The sequence below is a fragment of the Poecilia reticulata genome, linkage group LG23, assembly GCF_000633615.1.
Source record: "Poecilia reticulata strain Guanapo linkage group LG23, Guppy_female_1.0+MT, whole genome shotgun sequence".
In the NCBI taxonomy this organism is placed as follows: domain Eukaryota; kingdom Metazoa; phylum Chordata; class Actinopteri; order Cyprinodontiformes; family Poeciliidae; genus Poecilia; species Poecilia reticulata.
The window spans coordinates 15,458,433-15,484,409 of NC_024353.1; the positions used below are offsets into that span (position 1 = coordinate 15,458,433).

General features: G+C 39.9%; 2 protein-coding genes across 4 annotated transcripts in view; one reads left to right on the forward strand and one right to left on the reverse strand.

The window, feature by feature from the left end:
• Positions 1–18,682, forward strand: part of slc13a4 (solute carrier family 13 member 4) — a 26,762-nt gene extending 8,080 nt beyond the window's left edge. Inside the window, exons 2-16 of one of the 3 annotated variants that reach the window (XM_008401416.2) lie at positions 2,321–2,449; positions 4,597–4,733; positions 5,340–5,515; positions 6,220–6,286; positions 7,327–7,366; positions 8,286–8,372; positions 8,470–8,654; positions 11,357–11,476; positions 11,628–11,729; positions 12,828–12,929; positions 13,057–13,166; positions 13,363–13,481; positions 13,642–13,803; positions 14,532–14,669; positions 14,847–18,682. In XM_008401416.2, the coding sequence (XP_008399638.1) occupies positions 2,321–2,449; positions 4,597–4,733; positions 5,340–5,515; positions 6,220–6,286; positions 7,327–7,366; positions 8,286–8,372; positions 8,470–8,654; positions 11,357–11,476; positions 11,628–11,729; positions 12,828–12,929; positions 13,057–13,166; positions 13,363–13,481; positions 13,642–13,803; positions 14,532–14,669; positions 14,847–14,984 (1,812 nt within the window). In that variant the 3' untranslated portion in view covers positions 14,985–18,682. Of the gene's footprint in view, positions 1–2,320; positions 2,450–4,596; positions 4,734–5,339; positions 5,516–6,219; positions 6,287–7,326; positions 7,367–8,285; positions 8,373–8,469; positions 8,655–11,356; positions 11,477–11,627; positions 11,730–12,827; positions 12,930–13,056; positions 13,167–13,359; positions 13,482–13,641; positions 13,804–14,531; positions 14,670–14,846 lie in introns of all 3 variants that reach the window. The other 2 variants (XM_008401415.2, XM_008401414.2) reach the window with 2 other exon arrangements.
• coa6 (cytochrome c oxidase assembly factor 6) lies at positions 18,482–20,067 on the reverse strand. The gene is made up of 3 exons (XM_008401421.2): positions 19,877–20,067; positions 19,509–19,662; positions 18,482–18,974 (listed from the first exon to the last, which is right to left on the reverse strand). Exons 2-3 carry the CDS (start codon positions 19,650–19,652, stop codon positions 18,876–18,878), a joined length of 243 nt encoding a protein of 80 aa, XP_008399643.1. The 5' UTR covers positions 19,653–19,662; positions 19,877–20,067; the 3' UTR covers positions 18,482–18,875.
• Between the last annotated feature and the right edge of the window lie 5,910 nt (positions 20,068–25,977).

Below are 25,977 nucleotides of genomic sequence, written 5' to 3' on the forward strand. Positions count from 1 at the left end.
CTGCACCACCAGAAACTCAAACACTGAAGAGAAGAAGAGCTATGATTAATGTAGTTACAGTTCTATCCATGTTTTAATGTTGCAGAGCTCAGTCGTTTTGCAAATAGTTCAAAGTTTAAATTTGCATGTTGGACATCTTTTATCTGGTCATTTTGTGCAAGATTTAACAACTAGAAAATGGCAAATCATGAGAATATCTTTCCACTCTGATTGGCTGCTGTTAGGTCTACCAATTTTAAGTTGAATGTTCATTGCATTTTTCGTAGACGCCTGTGAAAATAATTTCTATTCCCATACCTTTTTTGTTCTCTGGGAAATTATTTTTGATGATAAATACAGAAACAAACATAAAAATCAAAGCATTTGCAAAAGTGATAGTAATATTAATGATAAAATAATGGTCAGTGCAAAGTAGCCTGCCAATTCTTTGGTGGGGGGCGGTGAGGGACCTGGATAGAGGTTAGGGGGGCGCTGGCCCGAAAAAGGTTGAGAAACACTGACCTAGACGGTCAGTTGGAGGCCTCTTAGTTTGTTTATTAGGTGTGTGAAATGTTTTTTATGAGAGTAACAGAAATGCGTTTCTTTACTGCAAAATTGTATCCAAATCCTATCCACAAATATATCAATCCAGTCCAACAATGCAAGCAGACGATCATTCACACCCAATCCAATTCGATCCTGCTTGTATAACCTTGCAGATTTAGGTTAGAAAGGCAATTTGCAAAAAGTTTATATTTTATTTTTTTAAAAACTAAATAAGCTGAGCCTTCTAAGCAGGCATGCATGGAAGGAAAAAAGTCTTTATCTATAGCTTGGTGTAATATTCAGTATGTTTGTCTTTATATGTCTGAATCTGAGTTTTAGGTTTTGCTTCGAGGTTGTTGTTTTTTTAGTCTCAATTACCTTTTTCAGTTAGGTGTTTATAGAAGTTGTCTATGTAGCACCAGAACAGCCTGAATAGTGGAGCACGGATAGAGCTTGGAGGACGGTGTCCCCCAGGGAACATGGTTGGGAAACAATGTCTTTGTACCTTATTTCCTCAAAGAGTTGCAGAGATCTTCCTGCAGCACAGCAGTTCATAACCATCTCTTCTGGTGTACACTGAGATCTTCGTACTTGGTGGTGGCTGAGACGCTTGTCCGTCCCTGACTACTGTCCTGGGGTGTTAAACGTAAGGTAAAACCCCAAAGGCATTGGAGGCTTTATAATCTTGATGTCAGTGACTTCATTCTTTTTGCTTGACCTGGCTGTTGGCCACCAGGTTCTCTCATCGTTGATCTGTCTTTGTTGTTACCATGCAGATGACTTTGACTACCTGTCTTACTGCCACACTGCCCCAGGACAGCTGTGGCTACTGTCCAGTAGCTCACCACCATCAGTGTGAATGACTATACAGTGATGTACTTTGGGGTCCTCTGGACTTGATTAAGCGCTATGCGAGTACAGGCCAGTTGCCATTTACTCTCTGTAGGTACTTGGTTGTAAACCCTATGAGGTTTGCCCCTGGCACTCCAAGACTGAATGTACTAAAGACCTGTAGAGTTGGAAAGGAAGGAAGAAAGAATACAGAGGAAAGGAATTGAAGCTAGGAGACGATCGAGGAACAACAGCAGATAATCCTTGCTGATTGGTGCATCCCAAAGCGAACCCAGACCATAACGAGTCTACTGCCATGCTTCTGGATCGTTACAGAGATGGATACTTGGAAATGTCTTTTTTGTTTTGATCCTCACCTAACATGTTGAGCATTTGCGTGATCTTATGCCTATATGTCAGATTTCTGAACGGAACATTTCAAACGTTGTCTTGCTCCTAACAGGTGCTTGATGCTGTGATTTTCTTTGGAGTCGGTGCTTAGAGAAGGTGTAAGATTCAAACAGGTCTGGACATGCCCCACGCCGGAGTCCGGTGGCTAATTCCCCCTCCCCTCAGTTTATTAATTTAAGATGAACTGACCCACATCGAGATATTACACTCAACGCTTCTCTTACATAAAACTTCAAGCTCACAAAGCATGTGACTGCTCATGTTTAACACTAAATAAAGCATTTACTTTAGCTGTTATTTATTTAATGAAGAACAAAATCTGAGACTTGGAGTCAGTTTTTAGGGCCGAAGAGCCTGCTAACATCCATGCTAATGTTTAAATGCTAGCATATGAGAAGCCTGCCTGTTGGTATCTGATATTACAATGAAATAATAATTTTAATTAATCTACAGCGTGGATGAGAAACTCTGACTTCTATACTCTTAATATTGCTAAACATTACAGTAACTGCTGTTTCTACGTGGATCTAATGGGTTGTTTTGTGGTTTGCAGGAAGCGTGCTGTGCGTACGTGTTGATGGTGACGGCGGTCTACTGGGTGTCGGAGGCCGTGCCCCTGGGGGCCGCTGCCCTGGTCCCGGCATTCCTCTATCCTCTCTTTGGCGTTCTCAAGTCCAGCGAGGTGAGGCTGATGATCCTCCCACACCAACCAGCTGGAGCCTCTTTTCTCTCAGGCTTTTGTGGAAAAGAAAATGTCAATCCTCAGTCTTCCAGAGCTCTCAGTTCTTCACATTCAGCTTAAAACAAAATGCACAAGTTCACACAATGAGTTTATGGCAGATATTTCTATTGTGGGCGGACCAGGAAAACTGCAGGCAGGAATGAAGAGGGGAAGGAAGGAAGGAAAGAAGGAAGAGCTTTAGCAAGGAAGGAAGGAAAAAAACACTAGAAGGGAAGAAGGGACTTCAGGAAGAAAGGGAGAACACAAGGAAGGAAGAACATCACCAAGGTCACTAGAAATGAAGGAAGCACACTTGGCAGGACAGAAGCACTTTATGAAGAACTATAGGAAGAAGGGGCTTTAGGAAGGAAGGAAAGACAATATGAAGGACACTAGAAAGAAAGGAAGGAATCCAAGGGGGAAGGAAAGAGGGGCACTTTCTTCCTTTACTGCCTATTTTACTGTGCAGTTAAATGTATATTTGATTTCCCAAAGAAGAGACTTTAAGATAGACGATATGAAGGACACTAGGAGGAGAGGAGTGACTTTAGGAAGGGAAGAAGAACTCTAGGAAGCATGGAAGAACAATAGGAGGAAAGGTAGGACACTAGGAAGGAAGGATGAGCACCAGAAAGAGAGTTAAGACACTTGTATGAAAGAGAGGTAGCACACAATTAAGAAATTAATTGATTTGATATGAATGTGCAGCAGTTTTTTTTCCCTCCAGTGTTCTTAATAAAACCAGATCATAAAAAAACTGGTGAAAAGTTTTTCTATGTTCCAACAATTCAGTGCATTTTCATGCACTGATAGAATAATTTTCTTTTGCACATTTATCTGACTGACCTAGAGCCCATCATCCTAACTAACTAACCCTTATTACATAAGCACCAGACAAAAGGTGAAAAATGATCATGTTAGTTGTTCTCATACCAACTTTCTTTTGCTCTTCACGTTCCTCGTTAGCCTTACATAAACTTTGATCCGAACGCCTCGTGTGGCCGGGCTGGCTCTGTCCAAGCGGTAAAGAATCTGCCGCTGCACTGCTACACTGTAATCTCTTTCAAGTATTTTCTAAAAATATGCTAGCAGAGATTTATGCAACATTTCAAGACTATTATTGTCCTCCACGTTTGAGCTCCACAGATTGAAAGTAAGACTTTACCTGCTGTTAGGAGTAGCATTAGCGGAAACGTTGACCTTGTTCTTGGAGGTTTTTGTGGTTTAGAGAGCCGTATTAAAAGTACAGCGAGAACATGGAGAGAATATGTTATAATCCTTTCTTACCTTTTACAGTTCTTTTGTTCTGTTTTGCTTGAATAAGTCAACATGTACACTGAAATGGCTGCAATTTTTAGCTGGAATAGCCAAGCATGTCTCACTTTGCACAGCTGGTCCTCCTGAGAAGAAGAAAAATCATGTCCTGTTAGTTTAATATTAATTCAAAATTGGGTAGATTCTCTCTTTTGGCATATTGCAGCTAAGTCAATATTAAGCTAAACCATATAGCTGGGCAAATCAATACAAAGGGACAAAATTGAACCAAAATACCATTAAATCATTAATTAAATATACCATGAAATACATATTTTTACATCATTAAATCATTAAAATGCCTATAGGTAATTAAACATGTAGTTAATTATTTTATGGTTCCTGTTCTTGCTGCATCAACATGATATCACCATTTGTCAAACTCACTCATTAACATCGAGAGGCGGGGCTATGGGAGGGGCTGTGTACTTTTTTTTTTTCTTCATATTTACATATTCCCTGTGTTATTGGTTCCCCTTGTAGTGAAGAGAATAAACATAAAAAGTTTGTGATTTGACGCAACTCGACTGGAGAAAATCCGTCTGGTTTTTCTAGGGGAGAGTTTAGGCGATGTGGGCTTACACAGCGCCGGGTGCCATGAACACAGTGGGTGGGAAGTGGAGCAGATTAACAAGAACAACAGTAAATTGTAACTGACGACCCCAACAAGGAAAGGAAATGCTAAAATACTCCTTCTCAAGCTTCCTTAGATTTCCTTAGCTAGCTATTTTGCTCCATAATTCAGTTTCAGTAGTGTCTGCTTTGGGAACTAACATGACCATTTGTGTGTTTAGGTAGCAGCAGAGTACTGTAAGGACACCACTCTGCTGCTGATGGGAGTCATCTGCCTGGCCGCCTCCATAGAGAAATGGAACCTGCACAAACGCATCGCACTGCGCATGGTGATGATCGCAGGGGCAAAACCTGGCATGTGAGTGATATACTTAAGATTTTTTTAAAGGTTCAGCATTATGCTGCATTTTGTTAGTGTTACGTCATGTTATAAAGTTATTCCTTCATCAAAAACGTAACTGGAGTGTTTGCCCTGGGAGATTAGAGGATTTCTCACTCATTTCCAAGCTTCCTAGCCTCCGTGTCACAGAGCAACCCTCCTCCACTCCGTCCCTTCAGACTAGCCAGTAGCAATTAGCAAACACTTAGTGGAACTTCACATCCGCTGAGCTCATTATAGGAACTATTTCTTTGTGAAACACTGGTAAAAAAAAAACGTTGTTAAAGGGTTAATAGAGGAGCCATGTTGTGATGACTTCCTGAAGGCGGAGCTTCAGAAAGAGCAGGAGTTTTTAAAGAGACAGAGGCCCGATTTCAAGCTGTGAAATTACATTTAAGCCATGTTTGAGTACATGGCGTTTTATAATAACTAATGATAGTTACTTGATTGTGCTATAAAATGCCACAATGTGGCTGGAAAACACATCATACTGCACCTATAAGTAAAACATTTGGGAAAGTCCCATATATGTTTATCTACATGGTACAAAACAAAACAGAACATGATTTGTACCTTGTGACTCAGGCTGGTGCTGGGCTTCATGTGCTGCACGGTCTTCCTGTCCATGTGGCTCAGCAACACGTCCACCACGGCCATGGTGATGCCCATCGCCGAGGCCGTCCTGCAGCAGCTCATCTGCACCGGCCTGGCCGACTCCCATGACGACTCGGAGACCGGCGACGCTCCCGAGGAGGACAGCGGTGGGTCCAAGGGTTTGTTTCCATATCACTGCGTGTAGCGCAGTGAAAAATTTAACCCCTGACAAATTTCTTAAGCTTTTGCTGATGTTTTAGATCTTCAAGTTAATTTTAATATAAGATAATCTGAGTGAATACTACAAAATGAGCCCTGTTTGGTCTGCTTTAGCCAAACTCTAGCTCATTTTTCTAGAAAGTCCGGTTCGTTTGCCGAGGTGTGAATGCACAATTGAATTCTGATGCGGACCAAAAAAATTAACTCTGGTCCGTCACAAACCTAGGTCTCAGTTCATTTAAAGTAAACTGTGTTGTGGTTCAAATTCATACGTGAACGCCAAGTGGACCAGAGACCAAAAGCAGGAAGCGAACTGGACAGACGGTTTCTATGGTTTTCTGATTCTACACTTCTTGGAGTGAAGTTTTTCTTTGGAAACCGTTTTCTAAAACAACTTTACCGCAATTGGCAGCAATTGATAAAATCATCAATTGAAAATGTATTTTTGACTGAAAATAACCCCGGTTATCTTTGTCTGACATTTAATGATAAAACATTATCACATAGGTGTGAACAAAAGCAAATCAGAAGAAAACTTTCAGGACAAACAAATTGTTGTTGTTTTTTGGGGGGGGGGCGGGGGGTGTTAGCTGTGTGACGGTAGACGTGATGCAGAGAACATTTTGATTTTTTTTTTTCTGTCATATTGCAGCAGCTGTTTCAACCAAAGAGGAGAACCTGGACAAGAACCAGCTAGAGCTGCTCTATCAGAATGAACAGTATGTGTGTAGAGTCTTGTTTTACAGGTCCCTCTCTTTACTGCCTTATTGATCACCTTTCTTCTTTCACTGTCAACATCTTTATGCTAATACATTTGAATTTCTACAAGGCTTTATTTGGGTTCCGTTATAGTAAAGATGAATATTGCACACAATTTGAATTTTTTATTTTTTTTTTCAATTAAGATTATTTAAGGTGGACCACAGGGTAATGTGTGTAGTCCCCTTTCGTTTACAGCCAAATTTTCCATCATAATTGATTTTTTTTATGCTGATTTATATTGCTGTTTAAAAACATAGTTTAGCCATGTTCTGCTGTGTGTTTGACAATCATACCAATTTTTTCACAATTACTTTAACAAATAATTCCTGTAACTTTTACAAAATCTCACTTTTACAAAAGACATGTTATCTCTAAGTAAGTCAGTTTTCTTACCCTTTGTAGACAGAGTACTAACATATTATATTATCCATTAAACCATTTTCTAACACCCTTGTCCCTTAGTGGGGTCGGGAGAGTTGCTGGCACCTATCTCTAGCTAACGTTCCGGGCGAGATATTGTATTATATTATATTATATTATATTATATTATATTATATTATATTATATTATATTATATCATATTATATTATATTATATTATATTATATATTGGCTTCCTGCATATTTTGGTTCCTACTCTGAAATGTAATTAGTCACTTATTACATCTTCAGTGATGAAATTTACTTTAATCAATATTAGTTTACTCTCTTCTCATAATTAACTATAGGCATGTATTTTTCCCCCCATACGTCTTCTGATGTTAAATATGTTGAAATTTAATCCATTTTTAAATGAGAACATAAAAACTATTTAATTACATTTCTGTACGTTCATATTTTATGTGTTTTCCAAACTTTTATTGCCTTCATCATAAAACAATTCTGGCTGTATTTAAGTGTGTAGTAAATTTGACAGACTTTTTTTCATTGCACCATTTTGTGTTTGCATTTTCTTTGTGAATCTGATTCAGATTTACTGTTTTTTTTCTCCTCTCAAGGAATGAATGCTGCAAACAGGATCTCTGTTCCTTCACTGAGGTACAATACAGTTTAAGTGAAGTGCACTGAAAAAATGTTTCATCGCTTTTAAACCTTCTTCTTATATTACAACCACAAACTTCCATATATTTTTGTGAAATAAAAACCATGTAATTAAATTACTGGCCCAAACAGGAGCGGGCCCAGCGGGTGTGGGGCCTTAGGCAGGAGTTGATGTGGGGCCCCTCTACCTATTAACAACAAAACCACTAAAATTCCGAGTTTGAATTGTGACTGCCAACGCAAGAATTTAACTATGAAAATAATTGTTCATTTTTGCAAAGCAAACTTCCCAATTCCTTTAATTCTTACAGTAAAATATCAAATTAATTCTAACAGTATTCCCATTATCAATAAACAAATCTAAGTCTTTTAGATCTATAGTTTGTGTTAGAATTCAAGCATTTATGGGAGGCCCTGAGCGACAGCTTAGTTTGCTTACTGTTTGGGCCGGCTTTGGTCCTGACGGCAAAACTTTAGAGGAAAACACAATACATATTGTATAGAACCAGCCATTGTCAGATTAAGTGAATTCCTCCACACAGCGTGATGTTGCCACAGCCATATTTCACGCTAAAGATGGATTTTAAAACATATATATTTTTTGTGATGCATACGTTTTTTTTTCACTAAATACACACAGATACACATGATCTACTAATGAGGCGACTTCTGCCCACAATTGGCTGACCCAGATTTTATTTTGGGGTTTTAGAGCAAAGACTCCACTTCTCTATTAGAATGCAAATTTACAAACCACCTACTCATCCTTTTTCCTTTCACCTCCCAATGAACTTTGTGTTCACCTATCCCGTAAAGTTTGTGGTTGTAATTTGACAAAACGTGGGAAATATGAAATGGTCAATGGATAAAAAGATGCAAATAATAACGCACACAAATTTCTCCTTTCGCCCCTTAGGGTCAGGCGGGTGAGCCGAACGGTTTCGGTCTTCAGCCCGTCCTGAACAAGACTTTTGTTAGACAGACCAATGGACACCTACCGCAGGTCGGGGGCAAAACGCTGTCGCCTTAAACTCTCTCGGCGGCTCCCCACAAGTTATAGTGTTGAATTCAGACGAAGCATTCCTGTGATTCCTCTCTAGGTTGCCATAGAGATCCCAAACGTGAAGCGAGTGAGAGCCAGAAGAGACTCCCAGTACCCCACGAAGAGGGACCACATGATCTGCAAATGCCTGTCGCTCAGCATCACCTACGCAGCGACCATCGGAGGACTGATCACCATCACCGGGACGTCCACCAACCTCATCTTCGCCGAGCAGTTCAACACGTAGGTCCATGTTCTGTTTATATTCAGAGGCTAAAACAACCTTAGACCACTGCGTGAGCGAGTGGAGGTTTCAGAAATCAACAATTGAGCTTTACGTGGGAAAAAAAACCCCCTGAAAATGAACATTGATTTTCTTCGATATTAGCAATTTAACTGGTAACAGGTGTGGGGAATTTTTACTCTTTACCTTAAAAGATCTGCTTAGCTTGTCACGTTAGCCCAATAGCAGGTTTTGATTTTTCTTTTTTTTTTTTTATAATTTGGATTTAACATGTGCAATTCAAAATCTTAAGTCTATAAACAGTCAAACTTGAATTTGATGATTCCAAACTGAACCGAACACATTTAAAATACACTATGAGGTTTAGAAAACCTTTATTCTAAATGTGCAACAACAAAAAGACAGTATTACCGTTTTAGTACAGCTTAGTAGCTATCTGTGTTGTTTCATGGAGGACGGTCCTGTTATTTTGAGAAAAAAAAATCCCTGTTATCTAGGATTTTTTTCAACATAAAATAATGAAGCTGATTTTTGTGACGCAAGTGCCGTATACTGGGATCAGTTGTGTGGAATTCACAGTATTCTGCTGTGACATGCATTACTTTCCTCAACTTCATTGCCTCATTAATTAATTTTTAAACATCAGAGGATCAAATAAACGGCTGGGAATGAAAAAAATAATGCTCAGATAATGATTAGCTGAATTAAACAGAGAGTAAAGTAAGTGTTGTGTTGTGTACTCGCTACACAGTATTTTGGGGGAGAGTGCAGGTTAGGCAAGGCAGACATGCAGTAGCATGACATGGATGTAATGGAGAATTTTGTAAAACTTAAACATTTCTCTGAAGTTGCACATTTTTAAATAAGTCTTTTTAAAAACAGCTTTAAGTATGAATTATAAGACATTTCTTTTTAGCCAAATGTTGTTTTTTTCCTAATTCATTTTTGTTGAGAGAGCAAAACGATAATTTGCTTTTATTCTGATGCCAACAGATTTTAATTCAAAATTTCCTGATATTTCAAACAACATGGAAGCTAAACAAAAACAGAAGCTGTTACAGTAACAGCAGCTCATCATGACCAGAGCCGCCATCTTTCCATTTGGTTTTGAACACATGTGCAGCTAGTTTTGGCGACCGCGTTGCTGTGATTTAACACTCTGTGTGAAATCAGAACCCGGGGGCCTTGAAGGGTCTTAAATCAAACTAATCAGCCTGTACAGTCCTAATAGAGCCGATTTTCTCCAGCCAGTGTTTTTAAGCCCCACAGAATGGCCTCCTTCATGTCACAGCTCAGTGGGCAAAGGTCATGCCTTTTATTTTCCGCGCAGTTGGGTTTGTGTGTGTGCGCTTGTGCATCTGCGTGTGTGCGTGTGTGTGTGTGTGTGTGTGTGCGTGTGTGTGGCAGAGGTAATCCTAAGAGTATATTTCCGGGAACGGGAATCTTTTGAGAAAGTTAACTCTTTGCTAAAAACAAGACTCGTGACGGACGTGTAGAGAGTGCAGTAGCTCTCATAAGTATGCAAGTCTCGTTTTCTGTGACCAAAAAATAAATAAAAAAAAATAACGTGGTTGCAGAAATGCTTAAACTAAAACTTTATCCAGTTAGTCATATTCGGACACTCTGTCTTCCAAAAGTTCTCCAAAGATATCAGATTGTGAGGATATCACCTTTATTTAAGCTATTGAGAAAACCTTGATTAAAAATCTGAGGTACATTCAAAGAAAAGCAACCCCAGAGCATGGTGCTGCCACCACCGTGTGGCCATGTGTTTCTTTGGTGATGTTCAGTGCCACATTTGTATCGTTTCGTCTTCTTTGCATGCTGGAACCAAGCGAGCAAATTACTTGCTTGGTTATTTTTTATTTTCAATTTATTATTGTGCCGTCAATTTAATCATGTCACTCAGTCCGATTGGTGCAAAGTGATGTTCAGGAAGTGTTTCAGGAACTTCTTTAAGAATGTGACCTTTGGACATTCCTAGTGTTAGGGATGTCTGTGCTAGCTACATGTTTAGCATTGAGATGCTAATACCTTTGCTGCTAAGCTAATTCCTTTTAGCACAGCAGTAGTCGTTTTTTAGCGTCCAATCATACTGTTTTTAGAAGCAAACATTCAGCCACAGTGGACCTACCAGAACATCTGTCGCTTTCAGCGGATGTTGTGTGTGCGTTAGATTTATGGATGTACCAGAAACGTGCAAATACAACGGTTCCGCTTGGAACTTTAGTGTGCAAAAAAAAAAAAATCATTCATGCTAAAATTTGTTGCGCATTAAAATCTACTAATTAATGAATCGAAATATTCTATTTTAAGACCACTTTTGTCCTCGTTTTGTCTTGACTGTAAGCGAAGACGCTGGAAATGTTATTAACCACAGGTAGCGTAGCTACCGCTCATAGCTGCTTGACAGAACCAAATTTGTTCGAATCTTATTGAAGTTTTTGGTTTCAGTGAAATAAATCCGGTTGAGTCTGCGGGTTCCCAGTGACTGACTCCACCTGTTGGAGCTCAGATTTGTGAGACAAACAGCCGTCATTCTCAGCAGGCATGAGGCTGTGACGCGGTTTGGAAACGGTTTGATTGTTGTTTTTCATTCATATCAGCTGAACTATGACACACCTGCTTGTTCTCATCTGTCCTTTTAAAACATTAAAGTTCCCTCCCCGTCTCTCTGTCTCGATTTTTTCCCCTTTTCCAGTCGCTATCCGGAGGCGAAGGTGATCAACTTCGGCACCTGGTTCATCTTCAGCTTCCCCATAGCCATCATCATGCTGGTGCTCACCTGGCTCTGGCTGCACTTCCTCTTCCTCGGCTGCAAGTGAGCGCACTTCTTTCTTTCTTTCGTTCTTTCTTTCTTTTTCTTTTTTCTTTTTCTGCTCACGGTCACACACATCCAGGTGTGTGATTATTAGTGTTGCTCACGCTCACATCTTATCATTACGGTAATCCGTTGGTGTCTCTGTGCTCAGCTTCAGAGAGACGTGTTCGCTGAGTAAGAAGCGCAAAACCAGGAGAGAAATGATGTCTGAGCAACGGATCCAGGAAGAGTACGCCAAGCTGGGCCCCATCAGGTGACAGGAGAGGCTCGCGTGGAAAACTGCTGTGGCTTCTGTGTTTTTATTGGGAATTTTTCTTAAGTGACGCATCGACACAAAGTAGCTCAGAAATGTTAAAGTTAATCGTTTTTTTTGTTGTTTTTTTTAACTCAATTTTCAAGTCTTGCTGCAGATCCTCCAGCTGGATTTTCAGTTGATTTACCAAATAAATTTTTTTTCTCACTAACTGTGTTTCCATTGACCATGTAATCGTGCCTTTTGACATTTTTAAATAAATACATTTGCTTAATAGAAACATGGCAATTAAAAAAAAACTTTTTTGATTAAAAAGGATGAAGGTTTGTTTTTTTTTTTCTTTCGCCTGTATCAAAATTATTTTATTTTGCAAAACATCAATGGAAACAGTTTTTTCACATCACACGCGTCAGGCAGGAAGCAGCTTGTGGAGCAGCTTGTTTTTTTAATGACTTCTCGCGTGAACAAACTTATTCACATGTGATTTTAATTTTTTAATTTTTTTTATTTAATGGAAACACTGCAAATGTACTATCAATTTCTTTGACATTAGCAGAATATTTATGTAATGGAAACGCAGCAGGCACCAGAAGTTAAATCCAACCAAACCTTTCTTGTTTCAGCCGACTTAAAATTAGAAAAATGACAAGAAACGAGAAAGCAGTTGGTTTCAGGTGTGACCTTAAAATACAGTTAACTCAGATGAGTCAGTTGAACTGTCAAGACGTTTGTGGAGAGAAACCCGACAGGTTTGACCCAAGTCAAGCATTTTACAACCAAATGTAAACGTTTGAATTCAACAAAAGGAACAACAGTTCTCCAAAAACTGGCAGCATTTAGCAAATAGAAATAACTTTAGTAATACTAACTAAGCTAAAATGTGGCTTTTTTATTTTTTATTTTTGCACTACTTTGTGTTGGTCTTTCACAAAAAAATACTACAAAAAATGTAGTCACTTTTCTAGTTCTAAAGGTGACAAATTTTGAAATGGAGGAGTTAAAACTTCTGTACCCAACTCGTCTGAGGTCACCCAGACGTAGCTGCGATGGCCCACTGGTGCGACAGCTGCTGACGTGCTTTTTGTGGTTGCGTTGCAGCTACCCCGAGGTGGTGACGGGGATTTTCTTCATCCTGATGACTCTGCTGTGGTTCACCAGAGAGCCCGGCTTCGTGCCCGGCTGGACGTCGCTCTTTGAGAGGTAAGCGGCTCCGGACGTCGCAAACACTCCTCCTGTGGTCGTACTTAGTGGCTCCACCGTCTGCGGCGAAAACGATCCAATTAGCACCGTTGCGGGATACGATGGATTTCTGTTTTTTTGTCTCCAGGAAGGGCTACAGGACTGATGCAACCGTGTCTGTCCTCCTGGGCTTCCTGCTCTTCCTCATCCCCGCCAGGCGTCCCTTCTCATCATCCTCACCCAGCTGCAGTAACTCGGGTCGGTTCCCGTGCAACAGCAAATTTGCTTTTTTTTATTTTTTATTTTTTTTATCCAGTTGTAAATCATGCAGTAGAATTTCCTTAAGAATATACAGCAAGGAATTACACAAATATGTTAAAAAACAAACAAACAAGGTTTGTTTGTTTTTTGTATTATGATTGTTTCTTGTGTTTTTTTCTTGTGCCTTCAGAAGACAGTTCAGATTCTGACCCTCTCGCCCCCATGATCACTTGGAAAGATTTCCAGAGGTTGATGCCGTGGGAGATTGTGATCCTGGTGGGAGGAGGATACGCGCTCGCCGCTGGCTGCAAGGTAGGATGCACACGTCTCTGCTGATGTGGCAACATAGAAACTCTGCCCATACAAATCATGTAACCCTGCCCGTCGGTCAGCCTGGTGTTTCCGTTTATTTTTTTCCGGTTGGTCAGATTTGTATTTGTGGGGTTGTTTAATGAAGGTGTCGTACCTGCAGGTGTCGGGCCTGTCGGTGTGGATCGGCAGGCAGCTGGAGCCCATGAGCGGCCTTCCGCCCTGGGCCGTCACCCTGCTGGCCTGCCTCCTGGTGTCGGCGGTCACAGAGTTTGCCTCCAACCCAGCAACTCTTACAGTCTTCCTGCCCATCCTGTCAGCTCTGGTACGTATGTCGGCTCCTCCACTTCGCATGCCAGGAAAATCTTGCATTAAGTCCTTGACTTTCACTGATAATGCAAAGAAACGTGGCTAAACGTAGAACTGCTGCGTTAGGAGGACAGTCTATAGAAAGACGCAGAGTAAACAAAGTTGATATCAGTGATGGCTCCGTCAACATTGTCATCTATTGATGGATTTATCTGGAGAAGAGACACAGCTAACACAAGCAGGGAGTGAAGAGAACTTTGAACAGGAAAGACAAAGTACTGGTAGTCAGAGGCAGCCATGCTTCGACTGATGGCTTAATACACAAATGAGACACAGCTAAGCTAGCAAGCTAGCTAGGAGTACCCCCCCCCCCCCCAAAGTAGTAATATAGAAAACGCAACATAATTGATTAAATGTTAGTTGTTTTTATTACAGATTACACTCTCGGTTGCACTAGATAATGTTGAGTAAAACTCAACCACCAAGCATTTAAATCAACACCAGATTTGTAGAACTCTCATAAGTGCTGTTGTGAATTCAACTTAAAATACAAAAGCTTCCTCTCTTGTTCATTTTTTTCACCTCCATTCTTAAATTATTTTTCAATCATCGTGTTGTAATCGCCGCCTTGCCTCCTCTTCCTTCGCTCCGTTTGATCTCCAACCAACAGCCGCTCTCCCTCGCTCCCCCTTTGTAATGTTCCCTCACTGTATCCGTGTTGTTCTTCTTCACCCCGCGGTCCAGTCGGAGACCCTGCTCATCAACCCCCTCCACACTCTGATCCCGTCCACCATGTGCGTGTCATTTGGGGTCATGCTTCCAGTGGGGAACCCCCCCAACGCCATCGTCTTCAGTTACGGCCACGTGAAGATCAGCGACATGGTAGGTCTCTGACACACACTCTGTGCACCTGCAGCATCAATTGGGTTCAGAATTGTTTAGTCTACAATCAAAGAATAATGTTTTGTTTTATTTTCTTTTAGAACTGAATGTTCCTTTTTTTTTTCATCAGTCTTTTCAGGTCAGTTAATGTGTGTTTATTTTAATCTTCCCGTCCAGGTGAAAGCAGGGTTTGGAGTGAACCTGATCGGCGTGGCGGTGGTTATGTTAGCCATCACCACTTGGGGCGTCCCGCTTTTCAACCTGACCGAGTTCCCCGCCTGGGCAGTGGCCAGAAACGTCACCGGAGGCTTATAACCAACGCCGGGCTAAGGCCCGAGCCAACAGGAAGGGGTTGGGGCGGGGGGTAAAATTGGAAAGAGAAGAGTTTTTTATGACGAAGACAAACAAAACACGACAGAGTCAAAAGGATCGTCTTCCCCAGAAAGAGACTGAGAGAACCGGCCTTACGGAAAGGAAGACGAGAGAAAATGGTGGAAAGCTAGCTTAGCTAGAATATTAGCTTCAGTTTAAGTTGGCCATATTGTGGTGGCTCTGGGGAAAAACCGAACTTCAACAAATTAACTTTACCTCTGTTGCTACAAATACACTGATTCTTTCAATGAAGCAATACAAATTAGAACGATAATTGAGGCAAATTAAGAGCTCATATCGTATTGATATTTTAAAGTATATAACAGAACTAAGGTTTTTTTTTTGTTTGTTTTTCACAAATTCACCATGAATGAAATGTGTCTTAATGTATTGTTTGTACTCTTGTAGTAAACGTTACAATAGAAATAAGCTAACTAGCCACTTGTTAGAAACCTCTTTTATGCTTTACCTAAATGTGCATGTTAGCGTAGCGCACTGGTCAACCGGTTAAAGAGAGGTTTCTGCTGTGGTTATGGATGTACTGTATCAATACACTCACTGATTAAAACGGTAAAGAGGAAGAACTCAGAAGAAACTGGCGTAATACTGTGGCGGGTATGTTATTAGTTTGACTTTTAACACTCCGGTACATCTAGAAGAGAACATAATTTGCCCGCAAAAGCTGATGGTGCTGCAGCCAGTGGGCTAGAACGTTCAACTGTTAGCATAAGCTAATATTAATGGCATTTAGTGTGTCTACAAAGCATCATCTGTGTCTGGTGTACAGATGTAACTACAGCAAGTTTTTACGTTGATGAAATTATGATACGGGCTAGTTGAGTCTGAACCGACAACACACCAGCATTCTGATTCATGTGTTTTTATGACTAGAGAAGGTACTGTAAGCTCTTTAATGAGGTTAAAATCTTTTTTTAAAGATCAGAATTAATTATTTGTTAGCCTCTCATTGTGAAGATCTACAAGAACTTCTGTCTTAGCTTTATTGACATTTTTAACTTCAGACAGTCCTGCTATTAGCAGAACTCCAGCTACAATGTTAGCAAAGATATGAGAAGCTAGCAATAAGTTTAACACTAAATTAACACTGATGATTGCAACACCCAGCTCAAAATGACCTAAGCTGCTGGAGAGTGATGTTAACTGTATGAAGTTAAAAAAAAGACCTACATGAAGTATTTAGCATCTGGTGCTCTTTTGTAGTACAAATGTCAGCTTTACTGAGAGATGGAGATGCTGCTTTTGATGGACAATCCAAAAACCTGGAGCTGTTATTATTGGAGTTGACCTTCAGAAATTGTACTATAATTTTTTCATTCCTACTCCAGTGATCTTCACTCACCTGTACCTCCATCGCTCAGATTGTGATGCTGCCACTTATCCACTCAGGGAACTTCAACCTGGGGCTCTGGAGTTAAAAGTTGTTATTTGGACCTTCCACAATGGCTCTTAATACTTTGGGTAAAAATAATGAACTTTACTTTTTTTTAATTTTTTTAAATATAGATTTATATTGTTTTAAATGAGCCTTTAATAGTTTCCAGTTTTTTCGCAGCACTAAATTTTCACAACAGAATGACACTAAAGGTAGCCATAATTTTTTTTTCTTTCTTCTCTTTATCTTAAAAAAAAACAAATTTTAAACTGTGGTCCCCACAGTCTTAAGAGACACAAAAGTGCATTCAGGCTTAGTGTAAGTTTTGTTTTTCTGTGTGTGTCTCATTTCGGGAATTGACGGTCTGATGGGACAAACCTCCCATTTCCCCACTGTTGACTGTGACATCTGCTGCGCAACTCCTGAGCATCGCATTAAAACCGCAGTAGGATTAGACATAATATTTTCCAAAAATTATAAAGTGTCTTTTTTTCGAAAGGTCAAGTTACACTTGCAGATCTGAGTTTTATTTAGCTGGACTGAAGGCAGAAATGTAAAGGTAGCTGACTCCTGTTTTGACCATCACTAATCTGCGCAAATTATGTCCAATTCCTTCTGAATGCTTGATTTGGATCTCGACTGTTTTTCCCAGTGAGTGTAGTCAACCTACTGTACATATAACCAAATGTTTTTCTTCTATGTTTGTATCTATGGATAAAAATCTAATTCGCCACACAAGCCAGGGCTTCCTATCATGTGACCAATCATTTTTTGCAAAGGTTCTAAAGCTGATTTGGAGCTTTGCTTTGCACCAAATACCCAATTTTTTTTGCTGCCTGTTTTATTCAAAACATCTTGAAATGCCTTTTCTGCATCAAGCCTGTAATGCCAAAATGTTGGCTGCCTGTTTTAAACCTGGATTCAAACCATATAAGCTCATTGGTGCCTTGCTGTGATGTTGGAGAACCTCTGTTCACGGCTTACTTTCTTAAATCTTGCACATTGTTTTACGGCAAGAATGTATTTCCAGTAGTGACCGTGTATTCTTTGCTAAAAATGATCTTGAAACTTTGCTTTTTTTTGTATTTTTGTCTTGTCAGATCTCAATGTCCTTAAGATCGCAGGGAGAAGTATTGGTTGTTGGATTAGCTCCGGTTTTTTTTGTTTGTTTTTTTTTTAGGTGTAGGAAGTACATGACTGGATTATGTGCAAGAGGAGAATTTATGTGAGGCAGCAGAGTCTATTCAGCTCTGCTTGACTGAAAACTGAGTACGGGACTGTATTGTGCAATAGTTTAATCAATCATCAAATCACAATAACTCTCATGGTGGCAAAGTCAGGTTTATCCAAAATCCTCCAATGTACTGAGCAGGAATGCAAAAAGATGTGCTTTATATTTTCACAGAAAATACAAAAATTGAGATGTAATTTGTGACTGTTTTGTACTGCCAGAGGCCTTAGAAGTCTGAATAGATCTACAGTTTTCTTTGTGGTTTGTAGATTTCTACAGGGTTCCTACGCATTTACGGGGTCAAAATTTCATCTTCAAAGTTCTTGATCAGGTTAACTTCAAAATGTGCTTCCAAAGATGAAGCTATGCAAACTTCTAAATGTAAAGAATGATGGACAGAGGGGTTGACTGGAGCATGAGTGGAGGGATGATTGATGCAGTGATGAGTGGATTAGTGTATGAAAAGTCGGACGAATGGACAGTTGGACTGACCGGACAGAGGGGCGGCCTTACAAACGGATGGACTGATTGACTGATACATTTGACACCAAGAACTTGTATCAAACTCCAGACTGTAGGAGCCCTGTTTCTAGCAACGGTTTCATTGAAGACCTTTGACCTGGAGGCCACACTCCTTTGTAAATACACACTGATTTGTAATATAAACACAATGTGGTTTTTTTTTGTTGTTGTTTTTTGCCCGTTTCTAATGACCTGTAACATTCTCAAATCAGCCGTTTTATTCTGAAAGGGTATTCATATCCACCTGTTGCGCTAGAGCTAAAAAACAACATACATGTACGACAATAAAAGCCATCAAAATCACCCTGTTGGTTTGATTTATTCCAAAACATTGGCGAACGTTGATGTTTTTTCAGAGTGGTCATAATCCGGAATCTTGAATGCTCTGCGACAGGAACAGTTGATCCAGTTATGCGAACTGCACAGACACTTCTGGGTGGATATTGCATTGATCTTAATGATCTTAATTAAGACCAATTTGCAAAAAAAAAAAAAGACATTATTTTTGTATTTCTAAGGAACAATGTCCAATAACTTGCCAGGTTGTGCAACTCTTAAGATGAATATTGTTTGAATCCTATCACATAAATAATGGTAAAGGTGAAGAGTTTTCCTATTCACTATGAAAACTCCACTCAGGAGCTCATGTGATTAAAAGTCCGTCTCCAGAGTTCCTGTTTGGTAGGAGTTAGGAGTTTACTTGTGGGCCTTCAGCAGGTGTGAAGCCTTCTCTCTGCATCTTATCTTTGTACTTCAGGAAGTCTCTCCTCTTGGAGAAATATTTCACCTGCCAGGAAGAGAGGAGGGAGGAGGGGGGGGGGATTAAAGAGACGAAACAAAACCCCCAATTCTGCAACGCTTTATGCTTTGATAACTTGAGTAAACAGGAAGTCATTCTGTGCATTAGACCGCCATTCAAACTTTGTCGAAATGTAGTTTGACTCTTTTGCACAGAAAACGATTCAAATTGTGATCAACTTGGATCTCACAGATTTCTGATCAAAGATAAATGATTCACACCAACATACCTTCATGAAGTTTGGTTTGAAATTGGCAGTTTTTAATAACTTTAGACAAGGTTTAAGTTTAAACAAGGTTTAAATTTAAGGTTCAATTTTAACTTTTTTTTTTTTAATTACAAGTTGTACAACAAAGTCATAGTACACGAATAAAGTCAAAATATGACACTCAACTCTTAACAAGTTAAGACGAGAAACAGATGTGTAGATTGGTTTTATTTTTAAAGAAATTTCTTAAGAGTTTTCGAGCATTTCTGCTTCAACGAGCACAGCGAATGATTAAAAACGAGGAGGTACTTTACCCACTGAGCTGGACATTTAGCCTCGAAGTCTCCCTGGAACCTCTGACAGGATTGAATCTTGTCATTGTTGTCGTCCAAACATTGCCAGAGTTGATCCCTGGCGTCCCAGCAGGCCTTCCTCTGCGCTGAGTTTGGAGCTGCCATTCCTGGTCACCTGAAGGAGAGATTAGGAGAATCTAGGCTTCAGAAACAGCTGCTGGTTGGTGGGTAAGTTGTTGAAAAACAGCTTCCTTCCATAATTTCAATGTATTTTTTAGACTACTTTCTGATGAAATATACTTTGAAAAAAATTTCTTACACCGCTGACTAATTAGTAAGTAATAACAGGGTAAAGTATCAGCTGTCAATTTAACTTCGCTGTTACTTACCGAATAAAAAAGCTAAAAAATAAAAAGATGACTCCGCGGTTCCGACCCACTTCTTCTCTTCCCCTCGTTACTCCATTAAAAAAGGCTTTGCTTCAAAAACAACGTATAGTACACTTTTATAACGACATGAAGTGGATGGACGACGTGAAGGACAAGCGCGACAATAACAGCACTTCCTTGTCGCGTGGTAATGACGTATACGTGCAATGACGTGGTTGAGCCAGGTGATGTCGCTGTTGTACAACAAACTTGAACACGGAAAATGAAAATTGTTAAATTGTCTGTGGAAATTTTTTTTAAGTTTATTTATCAATTTTTATGGAAACACTTAATTTCAATATAGTTCTATTTCATGTACTACTTTATTACCGTAAGACTCACCAAAATGTTTTCGTTTTGCAATCATTTCAGCTAATTCAACCTTGTTTCTCACTTTTGTAAAAGCATGACATGCTGTATATGTTTTTTTCACCCCCTTTATAAATTTTCTTCATTGAGAGCGAAGTGGAACCACAGTCAAATTAATGTTTAAAAAAGTAAGAATGAGAGATGAACTGGTGAATATTTAAACTCTTGGGTGTTGTTGAGGCACACGTTTTCTTAGTTTGATGGGAAAAAAACAGTTTAAAGTCAACGTTTACGGTTAAGAAACAGACTTTTTAAAGTTCAATTTTAAAAAGAGAGACTATTTGTGAAGTAAAAACAATTTCCACTTGTTTTCTCCAGATATGAAAGAGAGTTAAAGTTAACCAAAAAGAATCAAGCCAGAAGAGGAACATATTTTCAGGCTGTAACAATTTGAAGGCAGAGCAAAGTTTTAATAACCACACATGTCTGCATAATAAGACAGTGTGTGAAGGCAGAGTGAAAATGTGCGTTGCTGATTAACTCCTTTGGTCCCTCCTTCAGCTGCAGTGATTGAGAATAGCCCCACTGGTTGCCATGGAGCCCAGCAGCAATCCATCTCTGTCTGTGGGCTTCCACTGTCAAAAGGGAATAATAAAAAAAAAACCCACATACGCACACAAAGATGTAGGGATGAGGCGCTCACCCACTTCTCAGAAGAGTGTGTTTTGCCTCATGTATGTGTGTCTGAAAGATTTGACAGAGTTCCTCGGGTTTCTTCAGGAGCAGACCTCATTTTCTATTTATGCCTCACTCTGCCTGCTGACCTCCCTTCAGATTTGTTGTACACACATGCATACAGAAATTTAAGACCTAATATTTTGAAGCCAAAACTATTAATTTCTTTTTCAGAGTGGTCATTATCCGGAATCTTGAATGCTCTGTGACATTCAAGATGTCTTAGAGCTTCCCTTTAAGCCTTCACTTAAAGGGAAGCCTTTAAGTGAAATATTTTTAACTGAAATCAAATTTGCAAAGAAGAAGAAAATGGAGGTCAATGATCATTCATGTCGTGCTCCTACTCCTCCTTTGGGATGTTGCGTTGCTCCCACTGCACACCTCGCCACTGTCTCACTGTCCTTGCACAAGTCCTGTATCACTCTGCTCTGTCGCACAATATTCTTGCACAACAATGCTAGCTGTTTTAAGTCTTTCATTTGATATTTTACAGATCCAGACTGTTGACTGGAGAAAAGTGATTAACATAGACGTCATGGTTGATCCACCATTAAACATGTTCATCCAAATACTGCAGCCTGCAGTCACCTTCCATGCATTTCCTCCAACAACACAAATGCTATATAATCTCATATTCATAATTTTTGATATATTAATGAAGGATAAGCACATGATGTGTTCATGAAAACGTAGAAGCCATGCCTGAGGAAAGTGTGAGTTAGCTACAGGTCAAGATGTTACAAGCAGACCCTTAATTTCCCATTCTTTGAGCAGATCCTCCTTGAGACTGAGGTGTGGGATGTTTGTAGGCCAAATTCCCAACTCAGATGACTTAGCTGTGCTTAAGGTGGAGTTTGGTTAGCAGCTCCATCTTTACCAGGGGTTAAAGACCCCAACAAGACAAACCCAGAGGATGAATAATCTCTGAAACACAAAACCACCTAATGTTCTCAGGGGGAAAGATGGGAGCCATGCCATTAGTGGCTGCCTGGTGAGGTCAGGGTGTTTGTGCTCCAGCTTCTAATCCTCCAAGGGGCCCCTATGACTGAGCCCGATATTTAAGGACCAGCTCCCTCGCCCAAAGCTTTTGGATTTGTAATTAGTATAATCTTGAGAAGTCAAAGGAGACCCACCATTGAAACTACAGATCCAACACATACTTACGGATGTGAATTTATGTGTGTGTGTGTGTGTGTGTGTGTGTGTGTGTGTGGTGTGTGTGTGTGCATGTGGACTCATCTACGTTGCCTCTTTTGGATTTTTTCTGGTATTTTCACTAAGCTACTGAAAACTTGTAGGCTCTAGGGGCCTAGTCATGAGCCCCATGCTAATATGGTGGACCCCAATTTAGATGTTTGGGATTAAGAAAAGTGTTGTTGTTAGGTACAATTAATAAAGTGAATGGGAGTTGATGTAAAGTCCTAATATTGCTAGAAATACAAACTTTTCAGCAATGTCTTACTGCTGTGGGAAGATTTACACAAACCTCAGTTGTGTCTGCGTTAAAGGGGCAGTATTATGTGTTTTCCAGATACCTAGTAACATTTTAGAGCAAAATCAAGTAACTATGTTTCCTTTGGTTTTTATAAAAATGTTGTATGTATCAAATTTGACTTACTAGAAGTTTTACTTTGTGATTTAGCACCTTGGAATTGGGCCTCTGTCTCTAAAAAAAATACTGCTGTTTCTGACACTCCACCTTCAGGAAGTCATCACAAGATGGCTCCTCTATTAACCCTTTAATATTTTGCCAGAGTTGCAATTCCACAATGAGCTCAATAGATGCCACCAGGTGTTTGCTAATTGCTGACGGCTAGTCTGAAGGAGCTGAGTAGGGAGTCACTGCTTTGTAAGGCAGAAGCTCAGAAGACTGGAAACTGCAGTTCCAAGGTAGGAGCTGTGTCTCAAAGGCGGAGCTAGGTCCACAAGACCTGAATGGTTGCCATGGAGATTAGAGGATTTCTCAAAATATGCATGAAATAATTAAAGCACCACTCCAGGTATGTTTTTGATGAGGGAATAACATTATAACATGATGTAAAGCTACAAAAAAAAATAAAAAATCTATTTTACATAATACTGCCCATTTAAAATTCTGAAATATTGGCCCAAGTTTGCCACCATTCAAGCGTACATGCTGTATGCAATAATTAGCTGCAGTATTGATCCAAATGCCACACATGTTGCGGACTAATGAGCGCATGGAGAGGTGTTGCTCCACAGCAGCCATTGACCTGCCAACAGCACCACTCTCCCCAGCAAACACACACACACATCGACCAGTGTTTGTCAGCCCGGCGGTGTCCAGGATACTGACCTCCGATTGGCACCACTGGAGGTCAATACCACTGTATTGTTCTTTCAGCAGGGGTTCACATATACAAATATGCATAGGATCACACAGATAGAAACTGAATTTTGTGCTATTTATATATTCTTGACCACCTTGAAAAGTAAGAGATATCTTAGACAATCCAGACCCGACTTGTTCAAAAGCCGACTGCAGGTAGCTCAAATGAGAACCATCGAGTTATTGACCATGTTCCAGTTGTGGTTTGATTGCACAATCAGAGAGAGAACGGACAGCAGTAACACAGGATCCATAATCTGTAGCAGCCTGAGAGCTCGGAAAAAAGACAATCAGTTTTCCGCCGCAACGGCATGTAACGGCAGTTCGGAGACTGATATATTCCTTCATCCCAACTCAGTGCTTTGACCATCGTAAGCTTTCAACGGCTCTTTCATTTAACAAAAATCCTTCTCATACATCTTAAACTTTTTTAATGTTTTGCCCAAATTGTCAAAAAGGCTTGACACTGGTGATCAAGAACCAGGCACATCAAGAAGGAGTGAGCAAGTCACCGATTGCAGGGAACACACAAGGCAGGGAAGTTGAGGTATCAGCAATGAGAAACAGACAATACATGCCATTCTTTGGGATTATAAACCACTTTAAATTGGCATACCATATAAGATTCCATAGACCTTATATAACCTTGTCATGTTAGACACATTTTTCTTGTCTCATTGGTTCATGTCCGTACACACTCCGCCGCCGCCATCAACTTGCTACTGTACAAGCCACGTTCCCTTTCATGAGCCACAAACGTGCATTCGGGGCCGCCGGCTTAGACCCGGAAGCAGAGAACCAGAGAGGACATTGTAAGACAAGCGTCTGAAAAAAAAATGTTGGTCCAACAAATGAGACGAGGCTCCTGTGTGAATTCAAGGGGATTATCTCTTTTAATGTATGCTAATTGATGCACACAGAGTAATGAGAGCCTTGTGTCATTGTGCGACCGAGGCTTGCCCCACACACACTCTGACACAAACACACACACACTTCCAAGCTCCCATCAGCCGTGGCCCTGTTGCACCAGTGGAACCTGTTGATTGCTTGTGGAAACGCGCTCCCTCTCTCTCTCACAAGACACACACATGCACGTTCAAAACACCCGGCAACCCACAACTGTGTACTCCATGGGAATCCTGAAGTCCAGCCGCTGCCAAATCTCACTCTCATCACAAAAAGCCTGCATTGATTCAGATCCTCTTGGCTCACATTCCTGCATCATTATGTGGTACTGTTTCAGTTTTTTCAGATGGTTCACTCTGTGTGGTGGTGCACAGTTTGAAGGTATCTTTGAAGTTGTATTACCATTCTGCCATGGCTCTTCTACTTGCCTGAAGTAACACCCTGGAGTACTGATGCCATCTCGGTTGGTTCTGTGGAAAATTACAATGCTGCGCTTTCTAAATAAAAGATGAATCAAAAAAGTTTCCTACTTTTACATTTTTCAATTTCCCACAAACCAAGTAGCAGAAGCAGCAAACTTGTGGAAGAACGTGCTCTGGTCAGGGGAGACTGAAATGAAACCTTTTGACCTTCGTGCAGAACATTAGGCGTGATGAAGACTGACGCTGCATGTAACCCTGAACCTTCCACCTCCATATGGTGGGGAAAACTTGTTGGAGTTGATGTGAAGATGGATGGAGCTTAATTCATGGCTATCCTGGAAGGAAACTTCAGCCAATCTTAATTCTCAAAAGCTTCGTCTCCACAGGCGAGGCTTTAACCGGTTCTACCTCCTCTCCTCCACTGGTAGACTATTAGCAGGCGTATCTGTTCCTTTAAATCAAGGCAAAAAACCCACCTATTTAGAGTTGGAACATTTACCAACATATTTGATGTGAATTGACGATTTTGATTGAGGCAATCAAAATCTAATGTTTGATACTGGTTTTTCAATTGGTCACTGTATGTTGTTTTACATTTTATTTTATTTTTGTGTTTTTATGTTGCATAGGACTTTGAACTGCCTTGTTACTGAAATGTGCTATACAAATAAACTCGACTGATTAATTGATTGATACATGAGCCGATCCTTCTGGAACCTGAGCAAAAACGCATGACAAAAATGCTAAAAGAAAAGGGTTGCACACTTTTTTGTATCATGTTCTTTTGTTAAGGTAGTTAAAATAAAGGGGAGATGAAATTTCTATCAATCAATCAAGTCAAGTTTATTAGTAAGTTAAGGTCATTTTATATAGCACATTTTAAGCAACAAGGTAATTCAAAGTGCTTTATATCATAAAAACACTTTACAAAGTTGTAAAGAAAACACCATACAGTCAACAACTAAACAAACATTACATTTTGATGAGTGCCTTCACCAAAATTATACACATTTCAGAAAAAATTCAGAAAGTTCAATTTGCATTTCAGAATTTTATTCCAAGTTTGTTCCTTTTTTAATGCTCAGAGTACCCTTTGGCTTTATTTAATATCGTCTTTTTATCACTGCTGTTTTAATGAATCTATAGATGTTGCTATAGTGCAGAATATACTTTTTTGGCAGTATAAAGAACTATTGGCAGTCAACCAGATGATTAATATTCATCTTAGCTTGGGGAACAATTTAAGCATTTATTAAATAACATTTTCTGAAAGCTTAATTCATATATTACACACACATTATATATAAAGTGAATGGGAGTTGATGTAAAGGCCTAATATA